General features: G+C 42.5%; 1 protein-coding gene across 2 annotated transcripts in view; it reads left to right on the forward strand.

Annotated features, from left to right (window-relative positions):
- Window positions 1-18,488, forward strand: part of SCUBE1 (signal peptide, CUB domain and EGF like domain containing 1) — a 202,110-nt gene that overhangs the window by 141,053 nt on the left and 42,569 nt on the right. For both annotated transcript variants that reach the window (XM_060275195.1, XM_035137812.2), the window contains one exon: window positions 8,314-8,436. In XM_060275195.1, the coding sequence (XP_060131178.1) occupies window positions 8,314-8,436 (123 nt within the window). The remainder of the gene's footprint in view (window positions 1-8,313; window positions 8,437-18,488) is intronic.

Consider the following 18,488-nt stretch of genomic DNA (forward strand, 5'->3'; position numbering starts at 1 on the left):
TTCTAATCTGAACAAAAATCTGAATTAAAAAAACCACACAGATTATTCCACATTCTTTTTTTAAAAAAAAATCCAGATAGACTCTGGATGAATAGAGAACAGATAGACAGACAAATCACTTTCAAAAATCTATACTAGGTGTAGCAGGACCTTTCCTATGGAAGAAAAGAATGTACCCTTCTCAAAAGGGAAAAAAATATTCATTAGAGAGAACCTCAGATGAAGCAGTAGCAACACTTACGCAGTCACTGGCAAGTTTTGAGGCAAGAAGCAAGTAGAATGATGGAAAGCCATTAGGACAGTGCTGGCGAACCTATAACACGTGTGTCAGATGTGACACGCAGAGCCCTCACTGCTGGCAGGCGCCCCATCGGCCCATTCACGCTGTTGTTGTTTCCCCCCCCCCCAATTTGTTCTCCCACTCTTCCTACAGCTTGTCTCCGCTGTTAAAACCAGGATCCTTTGTTGTTGTTGTTGTTGCTGCTGCTGCTGGTAGCCAGAGATTGGTTTTTTAACCCTTTCTGTGCTGGTTTTTCTGGCGCTTTGGCAGACTATGATTGGGTGTAACAGCGTTCTTTTTTTACCTGTTCTGTGCTGGTTTTTTGGGCGCTTTGGTAGACTATGTCGGTGCTGCGTGTTAGTTCCAGCGAAGGTATTATTCGTCATTTATTTCTGTTCTCTTCCCCCCCCCCAAAAAAAGCACAGCAGCTTTGGGGCACCCCCCCCAAAAAAAGCAAAGCAACTTTTGCACCCCCAATAAAACCCTCCAAAACTTTGGTCAGCAGCTCCCCCAAAAAAGCTCAACAACTTTGTGATAAATAAGGGGTTTGGGGTTTGGTTTGGTTAAATAATTAGTTTTTGGTTTATTAAATACAGTTATATATTACAATTATACATTTTTGTTATTTAAACTATGAATATCATGAAATTATGCTTTTTTTCTCGAAGTGACACACCACCCCAGTTATGCTCGTTTTTTTGGCGAATTTTGACACACCAAGCTCAAAAGGTTGCCCATCACTGCATTAGGATGAGAAAATAGTCAGCTAGTTTATTTCTCTTGCTTCCTTTATTCTTTCCCACCCACCTCCAACAGCAATGGCAAAAGCCCCAAGACGCTGCTGTAGAGGAGGTGTGTAAAATAGCATTGTTGTTGTTGTTGTTGTTGTTGTTAATCCCACTTAATCCATCATCAGTAAATGCTTAAATGGTGTGATGTTTCTGTAATAATTTGAGATGAATCTTGCAAACTGTTTCTTTTTTCAGTTTCAGGGCTTCACAACGTAATTCTGCCTAACCTGCAATTTAGGCAGCCGTGCCTGGCTATCAGTTTAGTCTCCGATACAAGGAATATCTCTCAGTCCCCTGTGATTAGGCACCTCCACCGCTCTCACCTAAACTGTGAAACAGACAACTGGCTCTTTAACCATACACACACACACATATAAACTGCAACAGAGGCTTCAATAGAGTTTTCTCTGCTTGGTTCCTTGTAGAACCAAACTGAGGAGTAAGGTTTAGCACTCCTCAACTGCATGCCCTCCCCTGCTTTCTGTGTGATGGGACAGACTGTTGCTGCCAGCCATCATTGGTTATCACTCCTATACTGACAAAGCACTCTTTAACCCCCAGCTCCGTGGCACAGTGCTTTGGTAGAACTCTCCTCTTATATAGTTGCATGTGGCTTGTTGAGAATCACTCCCCTTTCAGCTGCTTTTACCCCCATAGAGGAAAAATTGTGAGTTGTGATATCTTGTCCTGAGAGGTAGTAAAAACAGCCTGGAGTGATTTTCCATGGGGGAAAGTTAAAGAAGCCCCTATGATACCCCTGGCAATGCTGAACTTCCACTTCAAATCACCATTTCCGTGACTCCATGTTATAAAAAACAAAACATTTCCCTTAAAAAAAATTGTGGAAGTACACATAAAATTTACTTCTATCCTTAGTTGTCAGGGCTGTAAATTAAGCGTGCATCTATTTGAACAAAAGACTGAAAAGGCACCACTTTAATGTGAGTAATGATCCTGAAAAACCCATAATGTATAAAGTCCTCCTTAACATTTCTTTGCAGACTTGGAACACTTTATAGGACTTGTGCATGAATCTGCATGCACACCAAGCACACATACACAAGTCTGATGCAAACCAGGTCCTCCCGGACATTTGAGAACCCGTGTCATCAATTACACTGAGCAAATCTTCCTGGCATGGCATTAAAACCGGGGGGGGGGGGGGGGACTGTCACTTCCTTCTTGTCAATGTGCAGCCATGCAACTTATCTTAAGACACCTAGGTTTTATGTTCGCCTGGTTAAAGCTTCTGAAACAATAGAGTATTATCTGAGGCATAAGCCTAGCCCTGAATTTCAGAACCCCCCTTTTTTGCTGCCAACATTCCTCTAACTTTGCAATGCACACATTTTCAAAACATTGTTATGCATATAACAAAATGTTTTCCAAAGTTAATGTATGTCGAACTGTTCACCTTCCCCTGTTAAACTTCCCTGTCCTCCTTGCTATCAGCCTGTTGCCTTTGTCTCCTCATCACCCTCATCTTAAGAGCTTTATGATTGTTATTTACATGGCGTTATTTACTTATGTATGCTTGTCAGGCAATATTCTTGTAACTTCATATAGTCACAAGGGGAACAAAAAGATCTCAGCTCGTATATATGAATGAAATAAGGAACTGGTTCACACATTCATGTGAATCACACTTCAATGAATACTTGAAATGAGAATTTATGGTTGTAAGGGCAGGTATGTTGAAAACAATGACTTAGTAAACCTTATATTTTGACTATGATAAAACTGGATTCCAAACTACACAAAGATAAATGAGGTCCAGATTCTTTCATGCTGTGGGATCATTCATTTTCGCATGTCTCATAACAAGACTTTTATTTATAGCTATGGAAAGAAAAATAATGGGGGCCATTGACTTGGTTAGAGGTGATACACTTGGATCCTGTTCCTTTTCAAGTGAAATGCAGCAAGAGTCTGCCCTCCATAGAGTGAAATAATTTTTACATGCCTTGTCAGTCTCGCTACAGCCATGGAAAGAAATACAGTGCAAACTGAGACATAGTGTTATTTATATTGCTCAGAATGTTTTTGCAGTTAACAACTTCCACCTTCCCCCTGTTCTAAACGCCTTAGTTTCACATAGCCCCATTTACAATTTTGATCCAAGCTTTTCAGTTGCTGTCTAATTAGTAATTCCTTTCATGGAACATTGTCAGTTTATACCAATGAATATAATAAAATCATAAATTGCTAGAGTTGGAAGGGACCATCTAGTTCAGGCATGCCCAACTTGCGGCCCTCCAGATGTTTTGGACTACAATTCCCACCATCCCTGACCACTTGTCCTGTTAGCTAGGGATCATGGGAGTTGTAGGTCAAAACATCTGGAGGGCTGCAAGTTGGGCATGCCTGATCTAGTTCAACCCCCTGCAATGTAGGAATCTTAACTAAAGTATCCATGACAAATGGCCATCCAACCTGTTTTAAAAACAAACTTCCAAGGAAGGAGAGTCTACCAGCTCCCGAGGGAGTCCATTCCACTGTCAGACAGCTCTTACTATCAGAAGGTTCTGCCTGGTGTTTAGTTAGAATCTCATTTCTTGTAACTTAATTTCTCATTCATTTCATTGTACACAGGTTGTACAATGACAGTAAAGGTATTATTAGCTTGAATCCATTAGTTCAAGTCCTAGCCTTCAGAGCAGGAGAAAACAAGCTTGACCTGCACTGTTTCTCCTAAGTTAGCCTGCTGCCCTCAGGTGCAGTGGAAGGTTGTGCCACCAACATGTTATTGGAACAAAAGTCCAAACGTTGTCCCATCCCAGCCAACAAAACGAGATACAGCGGGTGGAAAGGTAAAAGAAGAGTTTATTCTGGCTGAAGTCCATAGTCCTCTTATGGATCACTCCAGAAGAAACCAAGCCCCAGACAAAGTAGGTCCAAAGCATTTATACTCTTGTAGCAAACACACAGACACATGATCTTCTGTGTCACTGTTGGCTAGGAAAGCATGTGATCAAGGCATGCTTGAATCGGGTTCTTCTACTTGGCTTCAAGACAGGTATTCACTGACCCTTATCTCGAGTTCTGCGACTTGCTGTTGCAACTGTGGACATGTCTTGCATAGTCATGGAGACAGCTTGCAGTTTAGCTGTGGGGATATGTTTCTGCAGACTTGGCACTTAGCAGGCTGAAGTCAGCTGTGCCTAGGGCTTCAGGGTTGTTAGCCTGATGGGCAAGGGATGTGGCCAAAGTTCTCATCAAGCCAAGCAGAAAATAGCCTGCCCTGTGATTTGGGCCACTTGTCCTGAGATTTGATCCTATCCCTTGAAACTCAGAACAGGTTAAAACCTTAACCTTAAAAGGGTAAACCTGCGGATGCAAATTAACATTCAGATACACATTTGCTTGTGCACATGGAAATCAACTGCTCCAAAACTACATCAATCTACCCCATTGGATTTTTGACAAGAGTGTTTCATTTGTAAAAATGTGCATCATTGCATTTGACAGCACACAAATGACCATGACCAAGAATCGACCTTTTTACTGCTTTTCATTTTTGCCTTATTACATGCATTATCCATTTGATTACCCATAGTGGGGCTACACAGAGAATGCAGGACTGTAAAGAAGATGCAACAGAATCCACCCCTTCATAATTAAAAATTGAATCCAGACCAGTTACAGCTAGTTCTCCCGAGCCATTTGCCTTAAGATCTTGGAGACATCTAAAATGTTAGATTAATCACGTGATTCTATGGGCTATAGACTTTGCCAGACCCGGTTAACGTAGCCACAGTAGTACATGCTCTGGTGACTTCTAATTTAGACTACTGCAAAATAAAAAAATTCCTTCCAGTAGCACCTTAGAGACCAACTAAGTTTGTTATTGGTATGAGCTTTCGTGTGCATGCACACTTCTTCAGATACCTTCAGATACCTTCTTCAGAGGTATCTTAGTTGGTCTCTAAGGTGCTACTGTAAGGAATTTTTTATTTTGTTTTGACTACCTAGACCAACCTACCTGTAATTAGACTACTGCAGCATGCTGTTTGTGGAGCCGCCTTCGAAGATAGTTTGGAAGCTATTGCTGGTGCAGAACATGGCAGCCAGATTAGTGAAGGCTCTGCACTGGCTTCCCATTTCCTACTGGGCCCAATTCAAGGGGTACTTCTTAGTGTATAAAGGGGCACCTTTCCCATTATCTGCTGACTTGATCCAGAGGAGAGGCCCTGCTTGTAATTCCATCAATAACAATAATTCATAATGTGACAGCTCAGAAGAAGGATTTTTCTGTTAGGTGCAGAACTCATTCCCTTTGGAGACACAGTTGTCCCACGCATTAATTAATTTTCGGCGTCAGCTTAAGACATAACTTTTCCTTCAGGCATTTGGGGAAGGCTGAAGTGAAAATTGGTCTCTTCTACTGCTGGGTTGCTGTTTTTTTATATTGGTCCTATGGTTTTATGTAATAGTGTATGTTTTATATTTCAGTATATTTTTTAATTGAATTCTCTTTTGTACTGACTGCCCTGGAACCTTTGGGTTGAAGAGCAGGTTACAGTGGTGCCTCGCTAGACGAATTTAATTCATTCCACGGGTCTTTTCTTATAACGAAAAATTCGTCTAGCGAATCCCATAGGAATGCATTGAATTTTTTTTGCCCATAGGAACGCATTAATTGAATTTCAATGCATTCCTATGGGAAACCGCGATTTGCTAGACGAATTTTTCATGAAACGAATTCGTCTAGCGAGGCAACCTCCGCTCGAAAAATCCTTTCGTTAAGCGGAAATTTCGTTAAGCAGGGCATTCGTTAAGCGAGGCACCACTGTATAAGTGGAATAAAATGAATAAATATTTGTGGTACTAGGTTTTCTTGTTTTCATTTATTTGTTTTGAAAAATATCCTGACACAGAAGTCATTTGGACCTTCAGAACAGCTCACCACACAAATTTAAACCAGCTGTGATATAAACAATGTGACTACAACATACATGACACAGAAAAGTAGCTAAAACCCAGGAAAGAAATCCAGGGCGGTGGTACTGTAAGAGGTCAACTTGCAAAACAATCAAATAAAAATGCACACGTCACCAAACATAGAGTAAAACAGTACAAACACCTTATCAAACAAATTGCAATCCCAAGCAAATAATTAGACAGGTGGTTGTTGTTTAGTCGTGTCCGACTCTTCGTGACCCCATGGACCAGAGCACGCCAGGCACTCCTGTCTTGCACTGCCTCCCGCAGTTTGGTCAAACTCATGTTCGTAGCTTCGAGAACACTGTCCAACCATCTTGTCCTCTGTCGTCCCCTTCTCCTAGTGCTCTCCATCTTTCCCAACATCAGGGTCTTTTCCAAGGATTCTTCTCTTCTCATGAAGTGGCCAAAGTATTGGAGCCCCAGCTTCAGGATCTGTCCTTCCAGTGAGCACTCAGGGCTGATTTCCTTAAGAATGGATAGGTTTGATCTTCTTGCAGTCAATGGGACTCTCAAGAGTTTCCTCCAGCACCACTATTCAAAAGCATCCATTCTTCGGTGATAGCCTTCTTTATGTTCCAGCTCTCACTTCCATACACCACTACTGGGGAAATTAGATAGGTAAGGCCATGTAAAATCAGGTCAGTCAGCATCTTTTAGAAAAATGATGCCTATGTAATGTCCGTAGCAGAACAGCCCTTTCTAGGGAGCAAATTCCAAAGTGTGTGTCACCGATGATGAAGGGCATTCCCCTTTTGCAAGGCAGCCTAACCTCAACCAATCTTCTGATAACGCCATGGTTGCTGTTTCAGTCCCTGTATGAGACAGCTGCAAATTCCTGCATTGCATGGAGCTGGACTAAATGATCCTCATCATCCCTCCCAACTCTACAATTTTATGATTCTGTGAAGCCTAACTTCAACCAAAACTGGTACAGCAGATCACCAGTTGTTAACTTCGTTGTGCAGAGGAGTCCATAAAGGAGAAGGTGATTTCTATGTTTACATAGGTTTACAGTGGCATAGACCAATAAAGGAGGGGGAAATTCAGATACTTCGGTGGTTTTGACAACGCAAGTTTTATTTTTTATAACATTTCTAAAATTACTTTATAACGTTTTGTTTTACTAATGTCTAAACAATTATCCTGAAGAAATATTGAACTGCTCGTATTTGCAATTACAAATGCTCAACTAGACTGTTTATAATATACCTGGAATTGTGTGCTAAACATTTTGAAACTGATGCAATCTCCTCCATATCTTCCTGGATATTTTATAAATTAAAAAGTGACACCAACAAGAAGTGTTGTGTGACTAGGTTGCATGCTTATTGAGCTAGTGCAGCTGTGGCAAACATAGCCACTTTGGAACTTTATGCTTGGACCTTACTTTACAAATAGTTCTCTTTATAGACAATGCCTATTTGCACTCTAAGCTCTGTATAAACATTTCTTGCACCTTATTTCCTTCATATGATAAGAAAAAACACCTCTGTTTCCAGCTGTAAAAGGGAGATCAGAAGAATTGCACAAATATTAATGTATTGTTGGCATCATAGCACTGAGAGATAGGGCAGTTGCTGAATGCTGTCAGTAAAGGAACAAAATAAAAAAAAAATCCTTCCAGTAGCACCTTAGAGACCAACTAAGTTTGTTACAGTCATACCTCAGGTTGCAAACGTGATCTGTGCGGGAGGCACAATCACAATCCGCAGCGCTGTGTCTGCGCATGCGTGTGGCGCGATTCGGCGCTTCTGCACATGTGTGGCGTGTTGAGCCAGAAACAGAGGTGTGGTCTTGGGCATATTGAGATTGAAATGACAAAGAAGACTAGGGCCTCCGAGTTAAGTTTGTTCAGGTAGAGAGAAAGGTAAAGAAAAGTAATTAAATCATTTGAATTTTTTAAGATTCTATCTTCACAGATGCTACAAGTATACATTAATTGAATTTTTAAAATCATTGTGGAACATTTGGCAGGCACTGAATTAATGAACTTACAGAGTGGAATATGATTGCTGAACAGCAATTTAGTTTTTCTGCAGCTGTTTCCCTCAATATTTCCCCCCTCATTTTGCCATAGTTACTGGTATGTTGGTGAAGAAGTTCACACAACTAATTTCATAGTCAATTAATACTCTTTAAAACTTTCCACCTACTTCATCCTGGTAGTGCCAGTGAAAAATCAAGTTCAGATTTTTGTGGGAACAGGCAAAATAATACTTTTCTACCTCCCCCCACCCCCCAGGAAGAAGTTATATTACTGATTTTTGGTTCAATTTCTTTCTCTCTTGCTTCTAACAGATATAGATGAATGTCTGGTAAACAATGGTGGCTGTGACCACTTCTGTCGAAATACTGTGGGCAGCTTTGAATGCAGCTGCCAGAAGGGATATAAGCTACTAACAGATGAACGAACCTGCCAAGGTAATGCTCCTTTTATCAAAGCTTGTTTTTGTTTTTAAATTAGTGATGTGATTAAGCTTAAATCAATCAGTGCTAGAAATTCAAGCCCATAAGATTTATATGGCTATCTAGCATAGACACAAATATATTTTGTAGAGAAATTGCTATAATTCAATATCATAATTATTTGCATAATAAATGCATTTCCAGGTAGGATGTTAAACCCAACTCCAGTTGAGGATAAGAAAAAGGTGATTTACAGGTAGAACCAGCAAAGTGTTCCAGTAGTTTAAAGCAACAAGAACGCCTGAACCGAAGTCTTGAATTTGTTCAGTGTATCTTCTAACCAGCTCTAGCCTAACTGGGTCTTCATGTACAGGCTAAATATTTGCCTAACACTCAGTTTAAGACCCATGCCTGAGTTGTTTAAACTTAGGGAAATTATGTGCTCTCAATAAGCAAGGTGCCCCATGACAAGGTGCCCCATGATATTCTTGTAAAGAAGCTGGTAAAATGCAGGCTAGACAATGCTACCATTCAGTGGATTTGTAACTGGCTGACTGACCGAACCCAAAGGGTGCTCATCAATGGCTCCTCTTCATCCTGGAGAGAAGTGACTAGTGGGGTGCCACAGGGTTCTGTCTTGGACCCAGTCTTATTCAACATCTTCATCAATGACTTGGATGATGGGCTTGAGGGCATCCTGAGCAAGTTTGCAGATGACACCAAATTGGGAGGGGTGGCTAATACCCCAGAGGACAGGATCACACTTCAAAATGACCTTAACAGATTAGACAACTGGGCCAAAGGAAACAAGATGAATTTTAACAAGGAGAAATGTAAAGTACTACACTTGGGCAAAAAAAATGAAAGGCACAAATACAGGATGGGTGACACCTTGCTTGAGAGCAGTACATGTGAAAAGGATCTTGGAGTCCTGGTAGACCACAAACTTGACATGAGTCAACAGTGTGATGCAGCAGCTAAAAAAGCCAATGCAATTCTGGGCTGCATCAATAGGAGTATAGCGTCTAGATCTAGGGAAGTAATAGTACCACTGTATTCTGCTCTGGTCAGACCTCACCTGGAGTACTGTGTCCAGTTCTGGGCACCACAGTTCAAGAAGGATACTGACAAGCTGGAACGTGTCCAGAGGAGGGCAACCAAAATGGTCAAAAGCCTGGAAACAATGCCTTATGAGGAACGGCTTAGGGAGCTGGGTATGTTTAGCCTGGAGAAGAGAAGGTTAAGGGGTGATATGATAGCCATGTTCAAATATATAAAAGGATGTCATATAGAAGAGGGTGAAAGGTTGTTTTCTGCTGCTCCAGAGAAGCGGACACGGAGCAATGGATTCAAACTACAAGAAAGAAAATTCCACCTAAACATTAAGAAGAACTTCCTGACAGTAAGAGCTGTTCGGCAGTGGAATTTGCTGCCAAGAAGTGTGGTGGAGTCTTTGGGGGTCTTTAAGCAAAGGCTTGACAGCCATATGACAAGAATGCTTTGATGGTGTTTCCTGCTTAGCAGGGGGTTGGACTGGATGGCCCTTGTGGTCTCTTCCAACTCTATGATTCTATGATTCTAAATGTCTGTATCTATTTCAAATTTGGGAAGTAAGACATGGTGATTAGTTTGCTGAGGTACCACTGAGCAACCTGTTGACCGGATTCTCAGCTTTTAGGTTTTCACTTTCAGTTAATATCTGGCATTCTTGGATAAGGTTTGCAAATCTTGCTGTGCAGTCCTTGATCCATGCGGACACCGAGGTTTTTGGTAGTATCTCAGCAAAGCTAATTGGAAAATGCAACCTATTTATTCAAGATGGTTCTCACGTGACTCCCCACTTAGGCGGGGGTTACATTCTGGGGTCCCACACAACTCAATGTGAGTTGCTAGTGCGCAAGAGGAGGGAAGCCTTGCATGGTTCTCCCACTCCTCATTTCATCTCTACAACAACCCTGTGTAGGGTTGAACTATAGTGACTAGTCCTTTGAGCTTCATGGTCAAGAAAGGTATTGGAACCTAGGTCTCACGGGTCCTAATCCATCACTCTGCACAAGAATGAGATCCTGTGAACTGAGCTCAAGATGTATTTACTAGATAAGGTAAAGGGACCCCTGACCATTAGGTTCAGTCATGACCGACTCTCGGGTTGCGCGCTCATCTCGCATTATTGGCCAAGGGAGCCGGCGTATAGCTTCCAGGTCATGTGGCCAGCATGACAAAGCCGCTTCTGGCAAACCAGAGCAGCACATGGAAACGCCGTTTACCTTCCCGCTGTAGCGGTTCCTATTTATCTACTTGCATTTTGACATGCTTTCGAACTGCTAGGTTGGCAGGAGCTGGGACCAAGCAACGGGAGCTCACCCCGTCACAGGGATTTGAACCGCCGACCTTCTGATCAGCAAGCCCTAGGCTCAGTGGTTTAACCACAGCGCCACCTGGGTCCCTTATTTACTATATACCACCAAGCTATTTTCATATGAGTTGGGGCTTTAGAAATACTCTTATAAATAAAGAAATGAGTGTCCCCATGTGAGAGGGTAAAAGCCCAGCCAAGAAGCAGCTTGACCTAGCAATACACAATACCCTGCAGAAAGCATAGATCTGACAGCCCATACACTTAAAGAACCACTCCCAAAAGTTGTGGGCTATTCATGAGCAGAGTGAACTTTGAGATGGAACTTCAAGAAATCTTGTGGAAAACCTTGTTTCCACCCCGAATTTTATCTCACTTTGGTCTGTTTCTATGCTTCAGTTGACATGAGATGATTTTCACAGCCATTGCAAGAACAAAGATGCACAGGTTCATTTGATGCGGAAAAGTTTTTAAAAAGTTATATGCTTTTTGAACATCCCACAAAGGGGAAATTTATATTTCAGAGAGCAAAGAAGGAAATGCGCAAAGAAAAATGTGCTTGTTGTGTGTCTTTTAGGGGGTTAATTTCAACGCATCGAGAACACAGTCACTGTTTTACTTTTTTCTGATTATTGCAGTAACTATAGAAGGCTTTTATTTAATGAATGCTTCTGAGCACTTTGAATATTTGCAGACTGGGTGAAGCGTTAAATGGGGAGGGGGGTATTTTGAAGCATTGAACAATTCCTCCTCTCCCCATTCTTTGTAGAATGTGTGAGAAAGCCCTTAGAAAATGAAAAGAAACAAGCTGAGCATAGGCTGGCACAAACAGCACCACCTGAGTGGGCAGAAACAGCACTGGGGATTCAGTTTGGCAGATAAGAGCAAGTTGGGAGGCTTGGCAATTGTCTGTAAGAATAACTTCAGCGCTGATGTTGCACAATAAGGCGACAGGGTCTTCAGTTCAGGGTAACAGAACACCATGTTTAAGCCAGACACCACCTCTCAGCCTAACCACTGAGCCTAGGGCTTGCCGATCGGAAGGTCGGCGGTTCGAATCCCCGCGACGGGGTGAGCTCGGTTGTTCGGTCCCAGCTCCTGCCAACCTAGCAGTTCGAAAGCACGTCAAAGTGCAAGTAGATAAATAGGTACCGCTACAGCGGGTAAGTAAGCGGCGTTTCCGTGCACTGCTCTGGTTTCGCCAGAAGCGGCTTAGTCATGCTGGCCACATGACCCGGAAAAACTGTCTGCGGACAAACGTCGGCTCCTTCGGCCAGTAAAGCAAGATGAACGCCGCAACCCCAGAGTCGTCTGCAACTGGGCTGAACTGTCAAGGGTCCTTTACCTTTACCTTTTTTTATGAGAATAAAAGAGCTAAGGTGGGGGAACATGTATTTTTTAAAAAAGAGATGAAAGATAGAATGACAGTGACTTCAGTAAAAAAAAATTATACTTGAGAAGCCATTATATGAAAAAGCACCCACATGGGAAATAATATTTACCTGAAATATTGTCGGTCAAAAAAATTACATGTTTTGAAGACTTGCCATGTGACTTGTCTAAGAATAGCGGAGAGTAGTTGAACCACTGAGGCCATCGCCCCGAGGCTTCAAATGGCAGCCTGACAGGAAGCACAAATACCACAGCGAGAGGTTCATAGCATCTCTTTTGTGTTCAGCCTGGGGAACCTCAACCTTTAACAACAGAAGCCACAAAAAGCTGCAGAAAACGCAGACATATTGGTTCGTAGTGGTACAGCATAGAAATGAATTGCAAGTATTTTCCTGTTTCATGCCTGAGGTACTTCGAGCTTCCAGACCAATAGCAGCTATATTGTTAATAGCGCCTGACTCACACAAACAGGTGGTTTCTTGGATAATTTAGCTCCTGTCTGGTGTTTTTAAAGGTAATTGGTGAACTCAAGCAGTCAACATGACTGCTGCTGGTGGTGCTGAATGACAGAAGGCTAATGGAGATCAAGGAATCAACAAAGTGTGAATCACCTGTATTTTGTTTCTTTCCTTACTGACATAATGTCATTGGTGTCTCTTGTTTTAAATGGAAGGAACAAGAGTGCTTTGAGGTTACTGGCCATGTCAGTTTATAAATCTCCTCCAGGCCTCCCCCCTGTGTTAACTAGTGGCCAAGACATTTTAAAAGTGCTGTTGAGAGACTTGTGGCAGGTTATTTTTGGTGTTTTAATCCTCCCACAGTCTGTTTCAGAAACATTGAATTACATCCTTGTTGAGAGATGAGGTAGCTGTTCCATATTGTTTATGTATTTTTGCATCTGTTTTTATCCAGTTCACAGCTTCTGTTTATTTTAATTCTGCTTTATTTGGTAGCTAAAGAATTGCTTAAATTTGTGGAACTCTGATTTACATGTTTGGGAAAAGTAGGTGGCACAGTTTCACTTGAGATTGTTCTTCTCCAGAATGCAGGCAAAGGGCTATTCAGGCAGTCAGATATAGGCTGGAAATATATGGAAAGACACAGAGCCTGCTCAAGGAAAACTAACATGTCAGGGAGTAGGATTTCAGTCAAATCTCCTTTGAGGTATTTATGTTTTTTAGAAAAAATCAAAGGCCACCTAGAAAACATTTAAAGATTTTGCAGTCGGCCAAAGCATGAAAAAGACAACTTTTAAGTCTCACCTTTTGCATGCATGGGGAGGAAGAATTGACAATTGAGCTGAAGCAAAGAATAGCCTCCACACATCAAAAGAAAAAGGTTAAGAACATGAGCAGAGCCCTGACTGATCTGGCCAAAGGCCCATCTACGGTAGTCCAGCATCCTGTTCTCACAGGAGCCACCCAGATGGCCATTTTGGCATTTGCATAGTCTCCAACTTGCCCTGAAAATGCTAGGACCTTCATGAAAACCCTTAAGCCATCATGGCCTCTCACTTTGTCATGCAGAGTCCCAAATTCCCAGATGCAAGCCTTCCCTCCCCCTCCTTGTAAAAAAACCACACCAAATCTTTCCCCACCTTTTCATTCATTGCTCCTTCCATCTCCTGGCCAGGGAAAGAGAGACGCAGCAACTACTTCAGGCTCCCATTTGCACAGATTTACCAGCTGCTCGGCAACACTGCACACAATGGGGAGGGTCTGCTCTGCCTCCAAACCTCTTAGGTCCTGGCCCAATTTGTTTGCATTGCTGCCTCACCTTTCCTTGCCAGTTTCATTTGGGAACCTCAAGTGTCACTGAGGTGTGTCGTGGGCATTTCCTCTTGGGGTCCTGCTTTGAAAAAGATGCAGAGAGATCTGATCCTGCAGCCTGTCCCTCTCTGTGGCTTAAAATGAAACAGACTAGATTCCCGGAGTGTAGGGGCATTTGGGGAGTTGGGGAGTTGGGGAGGGGTCTTCCAGAGCAAAAACGCCTCCCTCCAAAGCCCTTTCCTGCCTGGGTTCTCACTTAGATGGGAAAAAGACACTTATTTCTCCCCTGAGCTGAATTGGCGGCGCCTTCTGAAATCTGACGAGTCTCCCCATTTTGTGCATTTGGGTGAAGGAAAGTCCCAGAGTAGCTAGGGGAGGGGATGCCTGGAGGGGGCGGGGTGCAGCTGATTCATCCAGGAATCACTCCAGCAGCAACATGCTGCAGTTCCTTTGTTGTTGTCGTCATTTAGTTGCGTCTGACTCTTTGTGACCCCATGGACCAGAGCACGCCAGGCACTCCTGTCTTCCACTGCCTCCCGCAGTTGGTAGCTTTGAGAACACTGTCCAACCATCTCGTTCTCTGTCGTCCCCTTCTCCTTGTGCCCTCCATCTTTCCGAGCATCAGGGTCTTTTCCAGGGAGTCTCCTCTTCTCATGAGGTGGCCAAAGTATTGTAGCCTCAGCTTCAGGATCTGTCCTTCCAGTGAGCACTCGGGGCTGATTTCCTTCAGAATGGATAGGTTTGATCTTCTTGCAGTCCATGGGACTCTCAAGAGTCTCCTCCAGCACCATAATTCAAAAGCATCAATTCTTCGGCGATCAGCCTTCTTTATGGTCCAGCTCTCACTTCCATACATCACTACTGGGGAAACCATAGCTTTACACATTCCTAATTTACTTGGAAGTTTGGAACACTAAAAAAAGGAAGTTTGTATATCTCTGAACCATAGGAGCCAACTCCTAGAGGCCAAGGTCCCTTTGCAACACCCCCAATAAAATATTTAAAGGGGCCAGCTCCCCCCCCCCAGTTGATGGGAATTGCCGTTCGAATGCTGTGTGTGTGTGCCATGTCATGTCATGTCATGTGATCAACTATGTGATTGGCATCCCTGCCCTGAACTCAATAGTGTATATGTCCCTGGACCCCAAAATAAACATTGGGACACCCCGTATCATTCATACACCTGCACAATCACAATAGTAATGGTTGTTCAAAGTTATCATGCTTCTAAAATACAGTCATACCTTGGTTTAAGTACACTTCGGTTTGAGTACTTTCAGTTTAAGTACTCCACGAACCCGTCTGGAATGGATTAATCCACTTTCCATTACTTTCAATGAGAAAGTTCGCTTCAGGTTAAGTACGCTGCAGTTTAAGTACTCTGCGGACCATCTGGAACAGATTAATCCACTTTACATTACAGTGGTACCTCGATTTATGAACACAATTGGTTCCGGAAGTCTGTTCATAAACTGAAGCATTCATAAACTGAAGCGAACTTTCCCATTGAAAGTAATGGAAAGTGGATTAATCCGTTCCAGACGGGTCCGCGGAGTACTTAAACTGAAGCGTTCATAAACTGAAACATGGGTGTAATTGGTTCTGGAAGTCTGTTCATAAACTGAAGCGTTCATAAACTGAAGCAAACTTTCCCATTGAAAGTAATGGAAAGTGAATTAATCCGTTCCAGATGGGTCCGCGGCGTTCATAAACCGAAAATTCATAAACCTAGGTGTTCAAAAACCGAGGTTCCACTGTACTTTCAATGGGAAAGTTCGCTTCAGGTTAAGTACACTTCAGGTTAAGTACATACTTCCGGAACCAATTGTGTACTTAAACCGAGTTACCACTGTACTCATAAGTGCATTATGTCATTCCATAGTCTTCACACACACACACACACACACACAGTTAGTTGCATTTATTGATTTGGGGTTTTCTTTCCCCCTCAGCCTTCCCTAAATACAATACATAAATTTGAATATTTCTGTGCTTTAAAAAAACTGCAGTTTCGTGTGTTTCCTCTAATAACTTTTGTACTTGACCAGAAGGAAATGCTTAAGCAGTGATACTGATTCAGAATAGAATGTCCCTATTTTCATTTTGGGAATGTTGAGGGCTCTACATTTGTCAGAATACCGTCTCCAACAGTGGAGACAAAACATAGCCTTTGCAGCTTGTAGCCATTGATGACCATATCCTCTGCAAATTTGTTTAATCCCTTTTTTAAAAAACCATCTTGTTTTTACGTAAGAACCAGAGAGCTAGTGAACCTGGCTCTTTAAAACAGAATATTGTTTGTCTCCTTTCACTATTTCACCCAGCTGTATATGAAACTATTTTGAGACCTTCTTATGCAAAAGGAATGGAGATTGGACATGGGTTGGGTTATAAACTTGAAATTCAGCAGGAAGATTTACTGAGCTTTCCTCTTTCATTTGTAGATGGAAATGTGGTGAGCAATATTAGACAGATGCAATCCTTGGAGGCCGAGCCAGAGGCCATCCAAAGGCCACCCCAAGGAAAGTTACTCAGGCTGCTTTCACATAAAAAGAGTTTATCTCCAAACACAAAAAGATTTTAAAATAACATATTGCCCCAAGCCCACACAAACCCCATATTTGAACTGGTGTCCTCGTGGTCAGGTCTGAAGTCTCTCCTCTCGAGAAGGGTGTGAGGGTGACTTCAAGGTCCAGTCTGTCTCCCAGAGAGGGAAGGGAACACCACAAACAGTGGAGTCCAGTGAGGGTTTGGAAAGCCTCTGGAAGGTGGGACACCGACAATTCCTCCATTTGCACTTCATCCCTGCCTCTATGTGCTTCATATTCATGGCAGAAGATACCAAGAGCTCAGCATCAAAAGTCCTTCTGAGTATGCTCCGCCCAGTTCCAAAATGGCGGCAGCGCTACGTCCGGTCTGCTACTTCCAGCCCGGTCCCTTATTTCTCCGACAGCAACTTGGCAGGTATGGTCGGAGGTGGTCAGCCCTGTCCAGCCTGCTGCCCCATTACTACGCCACTGCCCATCACCACTGCTATGGAGATGATCTTTGGCAATTTTACCTGGCGGGGGAACACTTAAAGGAACTGCTTCTCTGATCGCTATGCAAGAGTGCCGTGCTTATCGTTCAGAGCAAAGTCACAAATAAGCCCATTGTCTTGGGGCCCCTGCAGGCATCCAGCCAAACTGGGCTTCTCAGTGCCACACCAACTTAGCTCCCAGATGTCCATTGCCCACACTTCAGGTTCTTGGCAGGATGTGCAAGAGGAAGAAACTGCTGCAGCCTCAAAAGAATGGAGGAGGGTAATTTGCAAGGGGGGTGTTCGGAGCAATAGGCCCTTATCTTACCTATTGCTAGCTCTCCTCCTTTTGAAAACCACAACTGAAGTCAGCTTTTATTCTTGGTCCCAGCTCTCAAAACTGTAGATCCAGAGGGTCGGGTGAAGTGCTACCCTCATACAGTGTTACCAATACCGTCCCTTTGTTTTCTCCACAAGGGAAACCATTCACTTCTATGGGCGATAGTAAATGTTTCTTATTTAGACACTCATTCATTTGTCTCTGTCTCTGAAGAAGGAAGAGACAACAGAATGTTATGTGGAACAGGAGATCCAACAGGCAGGAAGGTTAGTTGTGGTCCACTGGTTGAGACTTGGTGGGTACTGAACACATTGTTATAATTCCCTTTATTAAAATATTTCAGAGCTGTTTGTCATAATCTATTATACAAAGGAGTCTTAAGAGAAACAAAGACATTTCCTATTTTAAATAGACCCTGATTTGTTTTGCTGACAGTATGAAGTTCAGCTTTTCAACTTTATGTTTTGAGGCAGCAGAAACTGTACTAATAAAAAGTACAATTTTTTTTATCGTTTTTTTCGTTGTTTTTAAGGATCAATACATCAGTAACAGTCTCTATATACCAAAAGCTAAGCAATGAGCCAAAAAGTCCTGGGGGAAACTGAATAATAAAAAGACTTTGTATTTATTTTCCCTTTCTGGGGATCATTTGGATTATCTCCAGTGTACTATGTCCAACAAACACAAATATGGATGCAAACCAAAATGCTCTACTTGACCTTACTTAAGTATTTTTCAGATTGGATGTTTCCAACAAACAATGTCATACAGACAATCTGAGAACAAATTTACAGAGCTACAAAATAATCATTAGCTGGATTCAAAGCAAAGTGAACATAACATTTAAAAAAATATTATCGCTCCACCTCTTTGAATAAATTCCAAAAATGCTTTTTAATTTTGCCTGGTATGCTGCCTCCCAAACCATGGATTGTATAGCAGGATATACAGCCTTTGAATACACACTTCCTCCGCATCTGTCAGTTTTTGCCCAGCTCCAGATCAGGTTTGGATATCTGATGGTGGACCTCCTTGCAACAAACCAGAATTTGCTGCTTCCAAGATATGTCACAAAGTACCACATGGAGGTACCACAAGGATGTCATTGTGGCCCAATGGGCTACTGTATGTCTTTCCTCCTGCTCCTCTCCTGGGATGAGTTCTCTGGAACCTGTGTGTTCAGATGGTCCT

Source organism: Zootoca vivipara, chromosome 5, assembly GCF_963506605.1.
Source record: "Zootoca vivipara chromosome 5, rZooViv1.1, whole genome shotgun sequence".
NCBI lineage: Eukaryota > Metazoa > Chordata > Lepidosauria > Squamata > Lacertidae > Zootoca > Zootoca vivipara.